The sequence below is a fragment of the Montipora foliosa genome, chromosome 4 (assembly GCF_036669935.1).
Source record: "Montipora foliosa isolate CH-2021 chromosome 4, ASM3666993v2, whole genome shotgun sequence".
Classification (NCBI taxonomy): domain Eukaryota; kingdom Metazoa; phylum Cnidaria; class Anthozoa; order Scleractinia; family Acroporidae; genus Montipora; species Montipora foliosa.
Window position 1 is genome coordinate 14,859,000 of NC_090872.1, and position 17,500 is coordinate 14,876,499.

At 38.4% G+C, this 17,500-nt stretch overlaps 1 protein-coding gene and 1 pseudogene across 1 annotated transcript in view; one reads left to right on the forward strand and one right to left on the reverse strand.

Moving 5' to 3' along the window:
• LOC137999983 (guanine nucleotide-binding protein G(i) subunit alpha) overlaps positions 1–1,484 on the reverse strand; it is a 17,540-nt gene extending 16,056 nt beyond the window's left edge. Inside the window, exon 1 of the mRNA XM_068846042.1 lies at positions 1,098–1,484. Coding sequence (XP_068702143.1) covers positions 1,098–1,215 — 118 coding nt within the window. The 5' untranslated portion in view covers positions 1,216–1,484. The remainder of the gene's footprint in view (positions 1–1,097) is intronic.
• Positions 1,485–10,524: 9,040 nt separating this feature from the next.
• LOC137999076 (uncharacterized) lies at positions 10,525–11,283 on the forward strand (annotated as a pseudogene).
• Positions 11,284–17,500: the final 6,217 nt, after the last annotated feature.

Consider the following 17,500-nt stretch of genomic DNA (forward strand, 5'->3'; position numbering starts at 1 on the left):
AGACGACAAAATGCAAAATGACGTTTTTCAGCTAGCATTATATTACTAAGAGAAATACAATCGCCCGGAGAAACATGTTATTCTCAGCCGATGTAACATAAATGAAGAACATGAAAACAAAACAAATCTAAGTAAAGAACGGAGGGGAATTTGTTCCATAACGGTGTACAGAGAAGTGACACCTTGTGTCATCTTTTTTTTGGTTTTCGAGCGCGTTCTGTTGCCTCTATTAAGACCCAATATATTATTATTCGATTCGATATTCACACGCTCCAATATATATAAGCTTATAGTCGGTCGAAAAGTGTTAACGTACAGCAAAAAATATTTTCTCTTCCCTAGGAAGGAGACTTATCCGAGGTTTACGAATAAACGCAGTTATTTTCTCGCTAATTATAAGGTATCTTGACCATCATTTTCATTTTTGTGTTATTGGCAAAAACTATTCTTTTTAACTGCGTTCGACTATTCGTTCGAATTAAGAAACCATACAAGAACAGTAAGAGGTTCGATCGACGTTCATGTTCATTTCTACTGCAGTCGACCAAAAAAGGGATACAATACTTTAATTAAAATGAACAGAAAAGGCTTTAAGATGTCTTACTACGAAAGAAACCATTCGCGATGAGCCAACATTCATTTTCAAGATCGATATAAAAATATATTCATATATGTTAACTGTCCGTTCGCAATATTCTTTAGGTTAATGGCGGATTTCAACTGGAAGTGAATACGTATATACTGCGAGCTTCGAAAACGGCTTTGTGGAAGCCACATAAGTGTGAAACGCCTAAAATATTATGATGACTTTTAAAAGGTACTACGATCATGAAATGATGCTACGAACTCCCTCCAGCGCCTTAACAAACAACATAAATTCTGCAGTCTTCAAAGAGAACTCGACAATCGAGAAACATCATGTCTAAACGCACCAAGCACAACATAACCGCACACTCCCCGATTTTCTTCTGTATTTCACAAGGGAAAGGGCGTTTGTCAGCAGAAATATAAACCCAACTTATTCGAATCGTTTGGTGCCCGTTAGAGCACACCGATGAAACACTTGGTTCGAACGATCGATCAAAATAGTCACTCACCAAGAAGGAGAAGCTTGACCTCCCTCGCTGCTCTCTCGCCGTCCGCACGAAGCGTTTTATCGATCATCTTGCTTCGTTCTACAGCCGCCTTATCCTCACCACTGATTGTGCATCCCATGTTTATTGTCGGAGAGTTAGAACAACGTCAACCTAACTTCTCGAGCAAAAGCACGGCTTATCGTCGTGCAAGCTTTCACAGCCTCGCCAAATTTACGCCAAAAAAAAAAAAACAAGCACAGAGGAACGATCTTATATTTCGGGGTGTCTTTTACCCAAGGCACATGTGTCGAAATGCCTCACGACCTCGCCATGAAGCTTTTTCCTTCACATAAATCCTCCAGTGAACTTCGCTTTTGTCGCAAGAACCAACCAACACCACGCCCGCACAAGAGCATATCCATGCGCGCGCATTGACTTTGGGAAGGACAATCCCGGATGTGAAATACAGGTTTTTTTACAATGCGAGTCATGGTTGTGTTTCACGTAATTGTCACTCCAATTTTATGTTTAAATCTTATTACCATGATAAGGGTTTTCTTTCATAAAAAAAAAAAAAACATCCCAGCGGGTTTTATTCATTTCAAGATTCTATTTCATCCTTTGCCTTGGTCACGTGATCAGAATATGGACTCATGACCAGAATTGTGCTCGGCAAGTCCCCAACATTAATACAATATACTCAGTGATTGAAAAAGATATACATAAACAGGAACGCGCTGATTCATGCTCAGCACATGAATGACCTCATTTTGGAAAGTCTTCTTTTTGCTAAATCGCAATATTTTTGCAAAACGCCATGCCTTCTACCGAAGGAACTCTTTCTATTCACAGGGGTTTCACGGGTTACCGGCGGTATACCGCCGCCTGGTTTGCCTCACACCGCCGGCTAGTTTGCCTTGATTTTCACTAAAAATGCTATCATAAACTTGTCAAACTGCCGCCTTCAATGGGCTATCATGGACGGCTATTTCAGAAGTTATTGAAACCCCTGCAGTATTGGGGATAAACGTTTGCGGAAAACTTCACAGGAAATCACATACTGATATTGGCTAAGTGCTTGATTATTCAGAGGCGAGTCCTTGAACGGGTTCATCGTAAATCGTGAGACTCTTCCGTGTGCAGAAATCGCCAGTGTTCTTGAGTTGATTAATTCTAAACCGATACGTTGACAACACAAAGCTTACGTAGACGGGCATCAAATTCCCTGACACTTGCATTCGCAGAAATATACGCAAATTAAATATTTGACAATCTGTCTAAACCGAATGATCAAGAAGCACATGGTGAATTGTTTTCGTTTTCTTTTTCAAATTACATGTGCGTTGTATCATGAAGTTTGGAGAAATATACCACTTTCGATGCTCATTTATGATTACTCTTAGTACCACAGCTGAAAACCCTTTTTCATGCGTTATTCTCAAAACTAAGCTAATGGGACATCTGTTTACTCCGTCGGTTACTCTGACTCATCAGCTATTTATTGACACGTTGCTATATGAACAAATTAAAAAGGGAATTTGAATGCTGTGTCGAGAATAATCGACTGGATACTGGTGACTTTTAAAAGAAGGTTGCATTAGACTTGGAGAATACAAAAAATACTTTGGTTCATTTAAGTTAATACATCCCTCATACATACACAAAGTAATCTAAATTAAAAATTCTAGGAACAATTAAGTTTTATTTCAATGTTTTTTTTTCTTGAATAATTGTTTTTATTTCATCGAACTAGTAATGGCAATCATTCGATTGCTATCTCTGCATTCGTCGATCAGTCGGTTGCTAGCAATCACACCTTGCGTGCTCAACTTGAGCGATCAGAGACAAGCAGCTCATGCAGTCACCCCTATAAAGACGGCAATGCTTGTTACAAACGCAACGACGTATTAACGCTTGAGCATATCGGGGAACTCTCCGCTTTTATAAACAGAAAGCCTAAAAATATATTTTGGTTTCCAAAAACACATATCTATTGGAGTTTGGTATTGATGAGTAAATTTCATTTTTATACATGATCCAATGTCTTTGACTTTATGCAAATTTTTGCATTTTATATTGGAATGACAGAATCAATATAAAAATACTCAGAAAATTGGAGCAATTTCCTTTCAAGGGTCAACGAAGTCTTGTTATGTCTTGCATTTCACCCAAAATTTTTTGTATCGTTTGGTTATAAAATAGCGGCAGTTAAAGTTTAACAAGATCACTGGCACTAGGGCTTATACAACATACGTGCTTGGATATACGTGTGATCAGGCGTACTTTTCTAAAAGGTACGCCTGCCCACCTGTCAAAAGTGATATTTTTTTGTGTCATGCTATAAATGTGAGCCAGTCAGATTTCACCGGAAATTAGCGGCACGTTGCCATTCAGGAAAGACGACGAACACAAAATAGAACTCGAGCTGGACCTTCTGTGAAGTTAGACTTTTCCCGCAAAAAAAAATCAAGAAGTGTCTTTTTTTGAAATTATAGGTTCACATTTATGTGCAGTCTCTGGCAAGAAACACGGTCCTTGGATATAAATTACGATCGCCGTACCATCGATATTGTTCCATCTCCGGTATTATTTGTCTCAGTATAGATAAACTTGAGTTCATTTTCAACAGTATAGCTTTCAATGTTGTGTATTTATACTAACCCGCGATCAGGCGTACCTTTCTTTAGAAGGGTTCGAAAAGGTACGCCTGATACAATTTCTTAACAAGTCGTCTGCCTAGACTAACCCTAACTAACTGGACTAACTTAACCCTAAGGTTAGGGTTAGGGTTGAGTCGATCATCCGAGTCTTTAAATTAAGGCGAAGAGTTTAGGCAAAATCAGTCTGAATTTATATCGAATCGATTTCCATCCTTCCTTTCCCAAACATCACAAAACAGTAAATATTAAATGATCTCATTGAAATAACAAACAGCACTCATTTTTTCGTGTTTTTCACTGATTTTAAAACATCATTTGCGCATTCTACTCAGACATAGAGAAAACTGAAAGGTGGCCAGGTATGATGAATAAAATGTCTCCAAAAACACTGAGGCAAAATCTCAACAGGAGGCCATAATCTCAAAAGAACGTTGTTAATTAAAATGCACTTGAAATATGCAGCTCTTAACAACTTGAACAATTTTAAATAGGGTCGGGTTTTTTTTTCGATGTCGCTGCTAACCATTGCGGAAGATATGGATTCTTCTTTTGACTAAACTTCACAGAGTAAAAGGCGGCCTGCATATACCCGGAATCCGGGCCTAAACCCTCCGAACGTTGGAAAGCATGGGGTGCCGGTTTGTGAGCGGAGCTATTGCTTTTATCCGAACTATTAATGAGAGGTTTGTCTTTTAAGCACATGATGAACTTCCAACGACCAAGTGTCTCGCGTGAAAAAAATGTTCTTTATTTATGGATGTTGTAAAAACAAAAACCATATATATCCTCACAGCGGTACAACCAGGCTTGCGTTATTATTTTGTTTTTAGTCTACAAATTATATGCTGGTTAAATCTCCCAAGATCCGGCACTCCTACTTTCTTCAGCTCGTCCTTGCATAAAAAAATTGTTTACAAGTATCTTTATTTATGTTCTTGTGTGGGCAGCTGTGCGAGGGTAAAAATGGTGACAAGCATAATGTTAACAATCGCAAACTGAACGGGAAGCTTCTTTGAAAGCTTAACTAAGTGACATGATACAGAGCTTATACTAAAAAAAACTCCGCAATTACGTAACTACCAATCTGAACGAATTTTCGGAATTACCAACGGAGAATCAACAATCCAGTGAATAATGCTGGTATACTATTTGGAATACGTCGCTTTCATTGGAAGGGGACACCTGAAGAGAAAAAGGGAGATTTTTAAGTGCCGTATAGTATATAAAAAGAAGACTGCAAAGAGATCATCTGCCACCCATCATGGATGACCTTGTCTGTTGGCGACTCGCTTCTTTTCAGTCACTTCTTACGGCACTTTCTAAAATTAAATCAATATTTGTATTGAGTACTGTACTGGTTATGTGAGTATTTGAACTGATGTGTGACATTTGGTTTTCAAGTGGCAACTGTCCAAGTCACGTGCCCGGAAAACTGATGAAGGCACGGATTAGTAAGCGACAACCATGGTCACAAGTATCCGGCCGGGAGATCAGGGAGAATGTTCTACTATTCGCCGTGAGATTTACTGATGTTCTCTCTGAAATGTGACTGAACTGCAGCATTATGAGGAGCATTTGCAACCTCCCACACCACGAGCGAACAATTGTTACTGCACGACTCACACGAAAGACTATTCATAATCCCAAGGGAAGTTATTGACTAGTTTCTACAAAGGTCGGTTTCACAGTGAAATCAATCTTAAAATAACTCGGTTCATGGAAAGACCTTGACACGAATACATTGACGGTTGCGTGCTCTGGGTCATTGGCTGCTGTCACTTAAAGGGGTGCCTAAAACACCCGCCTGATATGTTAGCTACGCCATGCTGATGAGGTCTCACCAAGGCCGAAACAGTTGCCCATGGCTGCTAATTGACTGAGTGAAATGGTTTTGCACATACGTGATGTGTTGGCCACACCGGGTTGGTGTTTATATGATGTTTCACCTTTCTGTTTTTTTTTTTTTTGCCATTTGTGCCTCTGTGTAAGCACGTCCCTCTACTGAAGTAGGAACATCAAGCTGTTGATGAAAATTCGGGTTCAGTAAATGATTTCTTCACCGCACAAAGCCGTTAAATTTTCAGACCATGATGTTCTTTTGATATCAACATTCATGGCGGGAAGGGGGAGGCCTAGAGTGTCAACTTGTAACGGGGATAAGTTCCGACTGCGTTGTCCCTTGTGACTCGTGTGTTCCTTTACCTATCAACTATAACGAAATCACATTGCTGAGTACAGTGACAAGAAAAGCATTGACAAATACTGATTCGTCGAAATGACCATTTGACTTGTCTATCATATACCGGATCCGGAATAATTAACGTCCATAACACAAAAGAACAAAGCTAACATACTACCTAATCAACAAGGCCTCATCAGAATAACAATGGTTCGTTTGTCTGCCGCCATTTTGGTCCGGTATATGAAAGTCTACCCCAGTATATTCGGATCACTTTGAGGTGTGTCATTTGCTTTAGTTATCTTGATAATACTAAAACGTTCTGCTCTTTTTACAAAGAGGTTCCTCGCAAGAGCATCGTGGTGTGTGACGGACTCCAAGCCACACGAGTACATTTTTCTGATAATCATTTTCAATGGCATTTGGCGGAAAATAATAAAATTAACGAATAAAATGAATTATATGAAATTTCATTCTGAGCTTAGTGACCGGGCCTTTGAATGACAACAAGACCGGAGGATTTATCTCATGTAAAATTGTCATGAAGACTTCATGCTAACTATTTTTGCATTAACATTCAAAAGCAGTAAGCTTTAACTCCAACAATGGAAAACATTTCAGGTCAGGTAGCTATAGCTGAGGACAACATAGTTTCTTACACAAAGCTATAGGCTTTTTTCGTCCAAAGGTTTACAAAGACCAAAAGATCGATAAAATTATTTACCTCTCACTAATGAATTTCGAGGGCGGAAATGTTAGTCAGCACCTACGTTCTACTTAACCACAAATGCGAGAAGCACTTAACCCCAGGGATTTTCTCCGGTGAAACCACCTGGGGCATGAGGATGCGAGGGACAACATGGACGAGTTTTGTCTTTTTACACATCCAAGATCGCTACCTTTACGTCAAGCGAAAACACTTTAGCTACTTACTACGACAAATAACGTTACATCAACAGTAAACCGATTTGTACTTTTAGTATTACACTTGGCCTCGATCAAAGAAAAATTACTGAATGGTACGCAGCTGGTTCAAAATGCTATCAATTTAAATAACTTATTTCTTCTCTTAGGCTTAGTTGTAACTTGTGACAGGAAGACTTTTAGAACTCAGTTAAAATTTTGCCATCTGGTCGACTAACAATATTAATGACGTCAATTCTCCTTTCTTGACGTCAGTTTTAATCCCTTCAATTTAATAGCCCCTCCTTTAGATAAAAGCGGCAATTAAAATAATATTTGCTAAAATGCAGATAAGAGCACGTAAAGAAACTATCTCTGGCATTTTTCGGTTTTCAAAGTATTATAAAACCAGGGCCGTAGCCAGTATGAGGCAAACCGAGGCACTTGCCTCAGTCATTTTTTCGTGAAATTTTAAAATATAGCGTGATACCAGTGTTGTCTTTAATACGTACTCATCATAAACACTTAAAATACTTCCAAAGATAATTTAACCACGGACATTGCCTCAGTCATATTTTTTTTCTGGCTACGGCCCTGAAAACGCTAATAATAGTAATAATAATAATAATAATAATAATAATAATAATAATAATAATAATAATAATAATCATGAATAATATAGTCTGTCAATTTAAGTTTCAATTTTCAGTCTATAGGCGAGAATATGTACTCTACCATTTGGACAGAATGCAAAGTCCAGCAGAATAGATCAAATGTCGATTTTTGATGAGAGGGAAAAGCCGGAGCACCCCAAAACCTCGTGCTCTCCGGAGCAGGGACGGCAGAGCGTATTTTTTATTGCGGGGGTGGGGGGGGGGGGGGCTGACAAGCAAGCGCCGGAGACGCTAACTTGTAGGGGGTTTCTGGGGAAATTCTCCGCCAGAAAATTTTGAAATCTTGAAGCTCGAAAAGGCTACTTTTAGCATTCTCGACGAGATATAAAGAAAATAAACGTGGATCAACCGCAAAATGACAGATCTTTTACTAATTATTTTTAATTTTTGATTGAAATTGTGGGAGGAGGGGAAAGCTAAATCCCCCCCTCCCCTCCAGCCCCCGGCTCCGCCGTCACTGGTAATGGAAAGCAAGAGGTATTTCTGCGTCAGTCCAGCTGTTAAAAGCACGTTATCTCAATTAAGTGAAGCCAGGCTCACGTCAAGATGTCTCAGTTCCTTTCATGAACACGCACGAGCTTGCCGAACTGAAGGAAGCAGCTTGTATGGGCTGACGTTAGTTAAAAAACGGCTAATCAAGACTGCTAACTCCTGCTGTTCCCTTCTAGACTTAACGTTACTCGTAAACAATTTTTTACGCACGTGCCAGGTGAACAAAGCAGAACTGCCGGATCTTGGGGGATCTAACCAGCCGAAATAGACTAAAACAAAATAATAATGCAAGACTGGTTGTACGGCTGTGAGGAGATATATTTTACCAATATTTCGTCAGGCATTGCCTGACTTCTTCAGAGAGTTGATTGATTTGCCGTTACAATTTTTTGAAATTCAAATATAAGCCATAAGAAAACTATGTATAAGATTACGGATAAATGTGTGAATCTATATATAGATAGATATATGTATACGATTACAGATAAATATTTATTTTTTATAATCAAAACCACCAGCCGTACAACCAGCCTTGCATTATTATCATGCACTTATTTGCTGTGTACTGCTTTCAATATGGAGATATTACATTTATCATGAAAACGATGACCATAATTACGTCATTCTCCTCTTTAACAGAAAGGGAACAAGTGGGCGTTGCCATGGTGAAGTTGTTGTTTTTTTAGCCCTATTTTACATCAAGTCGTTCGCATATCGAGCACTGAAAATCAAGAGTTGAAGGAAGATTAAAGAAGAGTGAGAATGACACTACATGGTGTTCAAATTCCTAGCTGATGCTATTCATGGGTTTAATTTAATGGTTCACATCTCCACTTAGAAAGGTGTTGTTTTTTCCTTCGGGTTCTCCCCATTTCTTCTCATTCTCCTTAAAAGACAGCAGACAGCATTCTTTTCATTGGGTTGGATTCGCTTGCTTTAATATTTATAAAATACGAGTAAGAAACTGCGGAGACTGAGGAAAATGAAAAAAATGCAGTCTATGAAATTATTATTAAATGACCCTCGTTGAATTCCTCCGAAAGGAACATGACTGTCCTACTGGATGAAATAAAAGTATGAAGACAAGTTTATTTAAAATTCGTTTTGAAGTAAGGTTCTTTTGAAAAAAGATTTCAAAATTTAGAAGCGTTCACAGTTTTCTACGGTAACTAAAAATATGAAAAACCTAAATAAACTAAGGAGAAAAAAAAAATCAAAAAACGGAGGTACGTAGCCAAAATAACTCGAACCGAGGCACTCGCCCGGGTAAAATATCTAATGGTTTACAAATAAAAAGTCTTCAAGTGTTACGTCGTGTTAGCAAATAATATATACCATCAGTTAAAAGGTCTAGTCATGCATAAAATCATAAAAGATGATCGTGTCCCTGAGATTGTCTTTGCTAGAATTCTATTCTGGCTACGGACAGAAACTGAACACTGAAACACTTGAACACTGAAACACTAGGAAACCAAGAGACTTATTAATACAAGTTATTATAACTATCTTAAATCTCTGTCTGGGAAACTTCAGGACAATCCTAAACATTTCTGGTCATTTTACTCCGTTAAATCTAAAACTAAGAGAATTCCAGAGACTGTTATTTATGATAATGTTTGTTCTACAGATACGTCTTCCAAGGTGGAACTTTTTAATAAGTTCTTCCACTCAATTTATTCAATAGATTCAGTTGATGTTAACAACCCGACTATAGATGTTGTGAATCCAAACTTGTTACTGAACGTTACAACCACAGCACTTGAAGTGCAGGGAATTTTAAGAAGGCATGACATCCATAAATCACCTGGTGTGGATAACATACCATCCAGAATTCTACAAATCTGTGCGGAGGAACTGTCGGTTCCCTTGTCACATTTGTTTAATCTATCTCTAAGGTCAGGAGTCATGCCCACTTTGTGGAAATCCGCTAACATCACTCCAATACATAAGAACAATAATAAGGAATTTGTGGAAAATTACAGATCAATTTCCCTGTTACCTATTCCAGCAAAATGTTTGGAGCGTCTTGTGCATACTGCTATTTATGCACATGTTTCGCCTTATTTATCTGAGTGGCAGCATGGATTCGTAAAGGGGAAATCTTGTGAGACACAATTGGTCCTCACTCATCATCGATGGGTCACAGCTTTGGACGAGGGACGACAGGTGGATGTTGCTTTCTTGGACTTCTCCAAGGCTTTTGACAGAGTGTATCATTCAATCTTACTGCGGAAGCTCTGTAGTTTTGGAATTTCTGGCTCCCTACTACAGTGGTGTGAGAGTGACTTGAGTAATCGTTGGCAAAGAACTGTGTTGGATGGTGTCTCCTCCACCTGGTTAGAAGTTCCGTCTGGTGTGCCACAGGGCTCCATTTTGGGGCCGTTATTTTTTGTAGTTTTTATTAGTGACTTACCAGATGTCGTTCTCCCTGGAAATACTATTGCGCTTTTTGCTGATGATTGTAAAGTTTCAAGAGTCATTGATGATGCTAGTGATCAATTTTGTTTTCAACGGGACTTGGATAATCTTCATCAGTGGAGTATTCGCAATGCCATGGTTTTTAATGTCAAAAAGTGCAAAGTTATGAGATTAACAAAGAAAAGGCAACCTTTAGTCTCTAATTATTCCTTGGATAATTCTCCTTTGGAAGAAGTTAAAGAATTCAAAGACTTGGGAGTTACAACTACTGATAATTTTAACTGGAACTCGCACATTGATTTTATTGTGTCGAAAGCAAACAGAATGTTAGGGTTAATTAAAAGGACGTGTAGAGGTCTGGACGATACTAAGACTCTGAGAACTCTCTACTGCTCATTGGTTCGATCGAATGTTGAATACTGCTCTGTGGTATGGTCACCCTGTACCAAAAAAAACCTTAGAAAAAGTTGAAAAAGTACAAAGAAGAGCAACCAAGTTCATTTTGAAGACTGAGGACAATTATGAGACCCGTTTAAAGAAGCTAAATTTGATGTCACTTAAAAACAGGAGAATTCTAGCTGATGTTACTTTTTTATATAAAGCTCTCAATGGAATAAGCAATGTCAATATTGATTCTTACATTGATTTTTATTCTGATGCTGACCATTATTCATTTAGGAAATACGATGATCTATCTCTTAAAAAGAAATATGCAAGAACAAATCCACTCAAATATAGTTTTTTTCATAGGATAGTTGACTCCTGGAATCTTCTGCCCTACGATATTCGTAAGGCAGTAAGTGTAAATATTTTTAAGCGGGGAGTTAAGAAGTTTTTATTGGACCATACATTAAATTAGTTATCCATTGTTGAATTATTGATTTTATTTTGATTTTACTACTGTATTTTCGTATTTTGTATTAGTATATATTCATTGGTGATCTGTTCTTTTTTATGGGGTCCTGGACTCCTTTACGGATTATCCATATGGCTATTAATATTATTCTTATTAGCATGTGTTACCTTTGATGCCATTAAATTGTAATAAATAAATAAATAAATAAATAAACTGTGTTTTGATTAAAAAATCTTAGTTCCGTGAAATGCTGGCTTTTAGAGCCTTAAGTCCTTCTTCGTGAAATTTCCGTATTCACGACGACTGATAGGGTATAAGCGAATTTGTACAAGGAGAATTACTGTCAGATTAAATTTCGAATTCATGTTCTTACACTTCCAGAAAATGATTTAGCTTTTGAAATCCTTCGAAATCACAGAAACGATATCATTTTACATTAGGCATTTCAAATCCACTTTGTTAACCTTTTAATGGAGATTTAAATTCAGAGTTTTACTGTCAGCTGGAACTGGCTTTCCAGTTACAATGTATCTTCAACTTTTGTCATTTAAGTATGTGATGCCGTTAGTAAGTCCAAATTATGATGACCTGCAGCTACAAAAGGTTCACTTGTCTGAAACCCAATTCTTTTATAATATCAACTACAATTAAACACGGTTTTCATGACATCATTCGTCAGATCCAGACCCTGACAGTTGGGAAGTAGATTGGTCAAACTGGCAACTCAGTATTACTGAAGAGACCATTTGAAAACAGATTAGCAAATAAAGTCAACGGCAAGTTTTCGTGCGCCGAATGCAAAAACCTTGGCAACATGCGCAGACTCAGTAGCGTTTTTGTTAGAGCAAAAGACATGAGTGACGAGTGAGGTCAAGTCAATGCGCCTGCGCATGTTTCTTACCCTAATGCTTGCGTCGCGACCGCAAATCGGCCAATAGTCCTTTCCACGGTTAGTTTTTCTCATTTGCATTACAATATAATCTAGCATGTATGTAAGGCAATTTCGGGATATTTTGTAGTTTTAACCCGAAATTGCCTTGCATTAACCTTAAATTACATTGTAATGGAAATGAGAAACAAATGAGAAATATTGGTTCGAAGCAACCGGAAGAGAACATTTCGCATGCCTGGAAAGTAGTGTCACCCAGATTTTTAATCTAACCACCTCTATGAACGGAGAAAAGATACTTAGCAATATAAATGTGGTTTTGTCACTGAAGACAAGTTAAAGGGAAAACGGCTCACTTCCTAATAAAGCCTAGTGGAGAGAACAAGTCGGTTCACGTACGTCTTCACCCAAATATCACCTCTTCCCCCGCATTCCCAACCAATACTTGAATCAAAAGAAGACTAAACTAAAGAATCTGTATTGAAACTTTTTTTATTATTATTTAAAGACAATGGTATTTGACTCTTGACGCTCATCGGACAGACAATATAAAAGGCGTATCTGAATTCGACAAATTACAGAACAAAATCAGTGGAATGTTTCTCAGTTTCTCCGCAAATTCAGCGCCCGCTTTTACCCATTCATTTCCACGATCGAAACTTCATTCCCACGATCGAAACGTTCATTTCTCCCAACTTGTACCATAGAGGTCTTTGTTAGGTAGTCACGAGAATTTGGTATTATATCAAGATCACCCCTCTTAAGCTGATAATAATTGTCATTCTCAATACCTGTCTGTATGATATTTCATTGAAATTGTAAAGAGAATTTACATACGCATCACTCCTGGGAGTCGAAGGGTTAACCACTAGATTAACAGAATTCAACCAAAGGAATTGTTTACTTAAGCAATAGAGGACTTTTTTCCGTGTTTCCATAGCCTCATCTAAACACGACGGGGAGTTGGGAGAACTCGAGACAGTTATGCAAACCCTCGACTGCGTCTCGGGTTTGTATAACTGTCTCGAGTTCTCCCAAATCCCCGTCGTGTTTAGATGAGTCTGTGGAAACACGGAAAAAGTCCTGTGTTGCTTTTATAAAACATTTCTCAAAGATAATTCAACAAATGAAGAAAAATGCTGGCGTTTTTACTTCTTGATTGAAACAGGTTTTCTTGACACACGCTTATATTTCCTACCAACCGATCAAACATAACCAATCAAAATTCGTGTGATGTCACAGACGTGTTTCCATATTGTTTCCATACTCTCATCTAAACACAGCTGTTGACCAATGAGAGTGCGCGTACTATCCTAATTATTTTATGAAGTTGTTTATTTCTGGTTGTGGCAACTAATATGCCCGTTGTTAAGTTTTATTGTTTTTCATTACCACTAAATACCGCGATGATGTCACAAGACTCAACCCTGTCCATCTGACATTCATAAACGAGTGCCAAAGTCAATATTGCGTATTGTAAAGGCAGTTATTTCTATATAACTAATTAAAATAACGAGCGCATATCAATATTTAGAGTTGGGTTGGATGGACTAGTATTCCTCAGACACACATTCCGATACTTTGTCCAATTTAATTACGGTAATTGATCTTTTGAAATAAAACACTTGTTCTAATGCATTAACTTCGCTATTTTAATGCATCGAGATCTTATAATTCCCGGTCAAAGGAAAAAGATAATAACAAGGGCTTGGTTCGAAGAATACTCTTTCGTGAATAGGCAGTCTCGTTAAGGTGAGGGCTTAAAATATCTAGAATTTGAGGACGCCGGAAAATTCAAAATAACTTATACTGACCCAATGATATAATACGAATTATGGGTTGTTAGCGCTTTATAGTGAAAGATGGAGCTACGCTATTGGCGGCGATATAGCAAACATCGATAACATGAACAGATTCGCTCTGACGACGGGCTAATGCTCGAAACGTCAGCTTTCGACTTTCTTGACGGTGGTCAGTTAACCATATCAACTCAGTTGATAGACCCGTTTCTGTGTTAAGAAAACGCTTGCAGCGGAAACATGCTCATTCAATCATCATCATCGTCATCATTATCACTGTCATTGAGATCAAACCAATAAGCAGTTTATACTGCATTTCTTTGTCTTTGTCTAAACAATTGAAGAAGCAAGGGGAACAGGCCCGTGCATTTAGACTAGTTTGTGAAAAAGGTGATAGTTCCCTCTCCTGTTGACTTCAGCTTTGGAAAGCTTCCCCAAGATCAGGAAGCCTCCTTGATAATACAAAAACATCAAAACGGAAGCTTCTTGGCATAAAGGGGGGCATCTTAGTCGTTGGCGTGCTTAGGAAGATTAAGTTTGATTTTGCAATTCTGTGTTTGAAATCAAAATAGGAAATTTAGTTAAAAGGCGTGCAGACTTAGGGTGCGTACGCTTGACCGTATTCCGGAACAGAAACACATGAAATAGAAGTTAGCAATATTTTGTTTTTACGGAAATTCACATTAAAATTGTCAACACCTGCTAAAATGCTATTTTAAACGTATCTTTATTTGCCTTGTTGCTTCAAAACGCCAGACATACCGTTTTAAATAATCATTCCACGTATTCTTACTCGGGAATAGGATCAATCGAACGCGCCCTTAAGATAACTTCAGAATGATGTAAAAATAAGCAAACTGAATTTTTTAAATTGCGCGAATTCGACCACGAGGATTAAAAGCGAAGAACCGCACAAGTGCCTCGCCTCCTTTTATCGCTTTATAGAAACATGCTCAGTCCATTCATTTTTCTTGAGCGCTAAGAATATGCAAGCGGTTTCCTCAGCGACCTAAAGTGGCTAAGTAAGTTATAAGCTATGCTACTGGCTACATATAAAGAAAATGTCATTCTCGTTGTGTGATAATATGATGGAATTGTAATCTTGAGTAATCCGCTTTAAGAATTTATCCGCTTAGGCTCGCACACCATCTGATCACAGGGAGAGCATGTGTAAGTACCGATAAAGAAACAAGACAAATGCTATTCTCGGCGCCAGAAAGAATCCATACATTTGCGTAACAATAACATCTCGCAATCTCTTGCTTTGTGTAACTTAGAAGGTGCCGCATTCACTTTTGAGTGTGGTAGACAAATAGAAGAAGAGGAAATGCCGCTTCCATTGTGTTGAAATACGTCTTAAATTTCTTTAAATTTAAAATAACAAGTACTGAATACATAACAAGGAAAATACACGTCCATTTCAATACATGGCGCGAAGCGTTCCCCACCCTGCGAGCAGAGCCTCCTTTTGTCTTTTTCTTTACTGAGGAGGAGAAAAGTAAGCTCTGCCCGAATCGCGTCAACTCTTTGAAGCCGCTGCAGCCCGAACTTCTGGACTAGTCAATCTTGTTTTCTCTCGTCAAACCGGTTTTTCCAGTGCGAGCGTCCGTTTAGTGACAAAACCGATGGTTATAATTGAGCCCGCTGTACCATGAAAAACCAAGATGGCGGCGAGATCTGGCATATTAGGCTTGGGTTCGAGACTGTATCCTGGCAACATGCAGCGCATATTCAATAAAGATCTTACTCGATTCATGCAGAGCCTTTCTCGAGAACGCCAAAATCGAGCAAGCAAAAGAAAGGCTCTGCTAGCAGGGTGAGCGTTCCCTTGTCAGTTCTCCCCAAATTCAATATAACTCGTGTCTGGAAATACGGACAATTGACGTCGCAAAGTGTCCCGTGAACTATATTACCGTAACCTATAAATAACGCGAATACTGATACATAAGGTGACTCTTAATGTTGGATATCAAAATTACTTGCAATTCTGGACATAAGTGGTGCCACAGTGAAGGAAGTGTTAGGTAGTCCAACTGGAGTTTAATTGGATATCAAAATTGGGCGTGCATTGAATTACTTGAAATTCTGCAGATAATAGGCCCGGCTAGTTCCGAGTTCATGTCTGCCTCCCCTTCAAAGCGAGTCCAAGTGCGAAGTTTTTGCTACGAAAATTAGTTTTCATTCAGATGTAAAGTAGAACTAATTACCATCACAAAAAAGAGGAGGCAGACATGAACTCGGAAATGGCCTAATGCCATAGAGAAGGGCCGGGACTTGTTCGGTAGTTCAACGGTTTGGCCTTAAGAGGCAAATCCAGTTGTCCGTGCCTCGCTGGTGCGGCTGTGAGCACGCAAAAGATACTGAACAGACAGTGGAGTTGGTATTTGTGTGTGCGCAATGCTGTTATTAAGGGGGGTGGTACGTAACAACAGAAAGACGACGCGATGGTTGCTAAGGAAGCTTTTTTGTAAGGAGCCCTACAAAAAAGGTTGCTGAATGGTTATTTGAAGTAACTGTTTTAATGATATTCTGAAATCACTTCAATCAGAAAGAGCATGCGCAACTAGTCCCAGTCCTCTACCGTGCGTTTCAGTGAAAAAACTCTCAGGAAACGAAAAGAAGAGGCTGTTTTTTGACCGGATGGGAACCGTCCCATTATTCTTCGTAAACTTTAGCATAGAATTTCTATTTGGACAAAAAAATGGAACTGATATTTTGAAAACTGTATCAAAGGAGGGCCTTATGACGTCATACTTTTTTGGAGAAATATGTATTTTTAAAATCCATGCTACAGATTTTGTGTTAAAATGTTCTCATACTGTTGCGTTAAAAATTTGTGAAAAACATAGTTAACTCGCTGAGTTTTTAGGCATTTTCTGTTTTGGTCACGTGATTTACCAAATATGGTTGCGAGTCGAACCAGACAAAGAAAAGTTAAATAGAACACACTTGGCAACAAGAAACTATTTCAAACAGTGTTTCGTTTCCGGAATGGTAAGGGCAGGAGAAAAGATAAAATACTGTAGTGTGGTCTGTCATATTTATTTCGCTTCGTCTATTGAAACTCTCGACAAATAAAGATAGAAATGTGAACGCGAACTCTCTGAAAACGGTGAGAAGCCTATCAAGGAATATTATCCATTAGAGAGAAGAACAGATACTTGTTTATGAGCACAATACATCGAAGCATAAAGTCTACAAATACCTATTTTAACTTCAAATGCCACTGCATGACATTTCAAATTCCGTTTTCCGTGAATCTTCCATTACTTGTGTTACATGTGAACCTCGGCAGTTACCGGTACTAGCTCAGTTTAAAATAACTGGTTCCTGGTTAACCCAATTTATTACTACGCCTCACCAGTGCGAAGATTGTTTACATTACCCATTAACACGAAGAGAGGTAGCTTTGGATTTTTCAACAATATATCGCTTCAATCTAACCCAAAATCATTCAGATAGTAAAACTTCATATTTATGACCCATTTCCTTCGCTTTTTGTTTGTCAGCATTATGACTTGCGATACTTCAGGTTCACATGTTCCTAAGTTTGT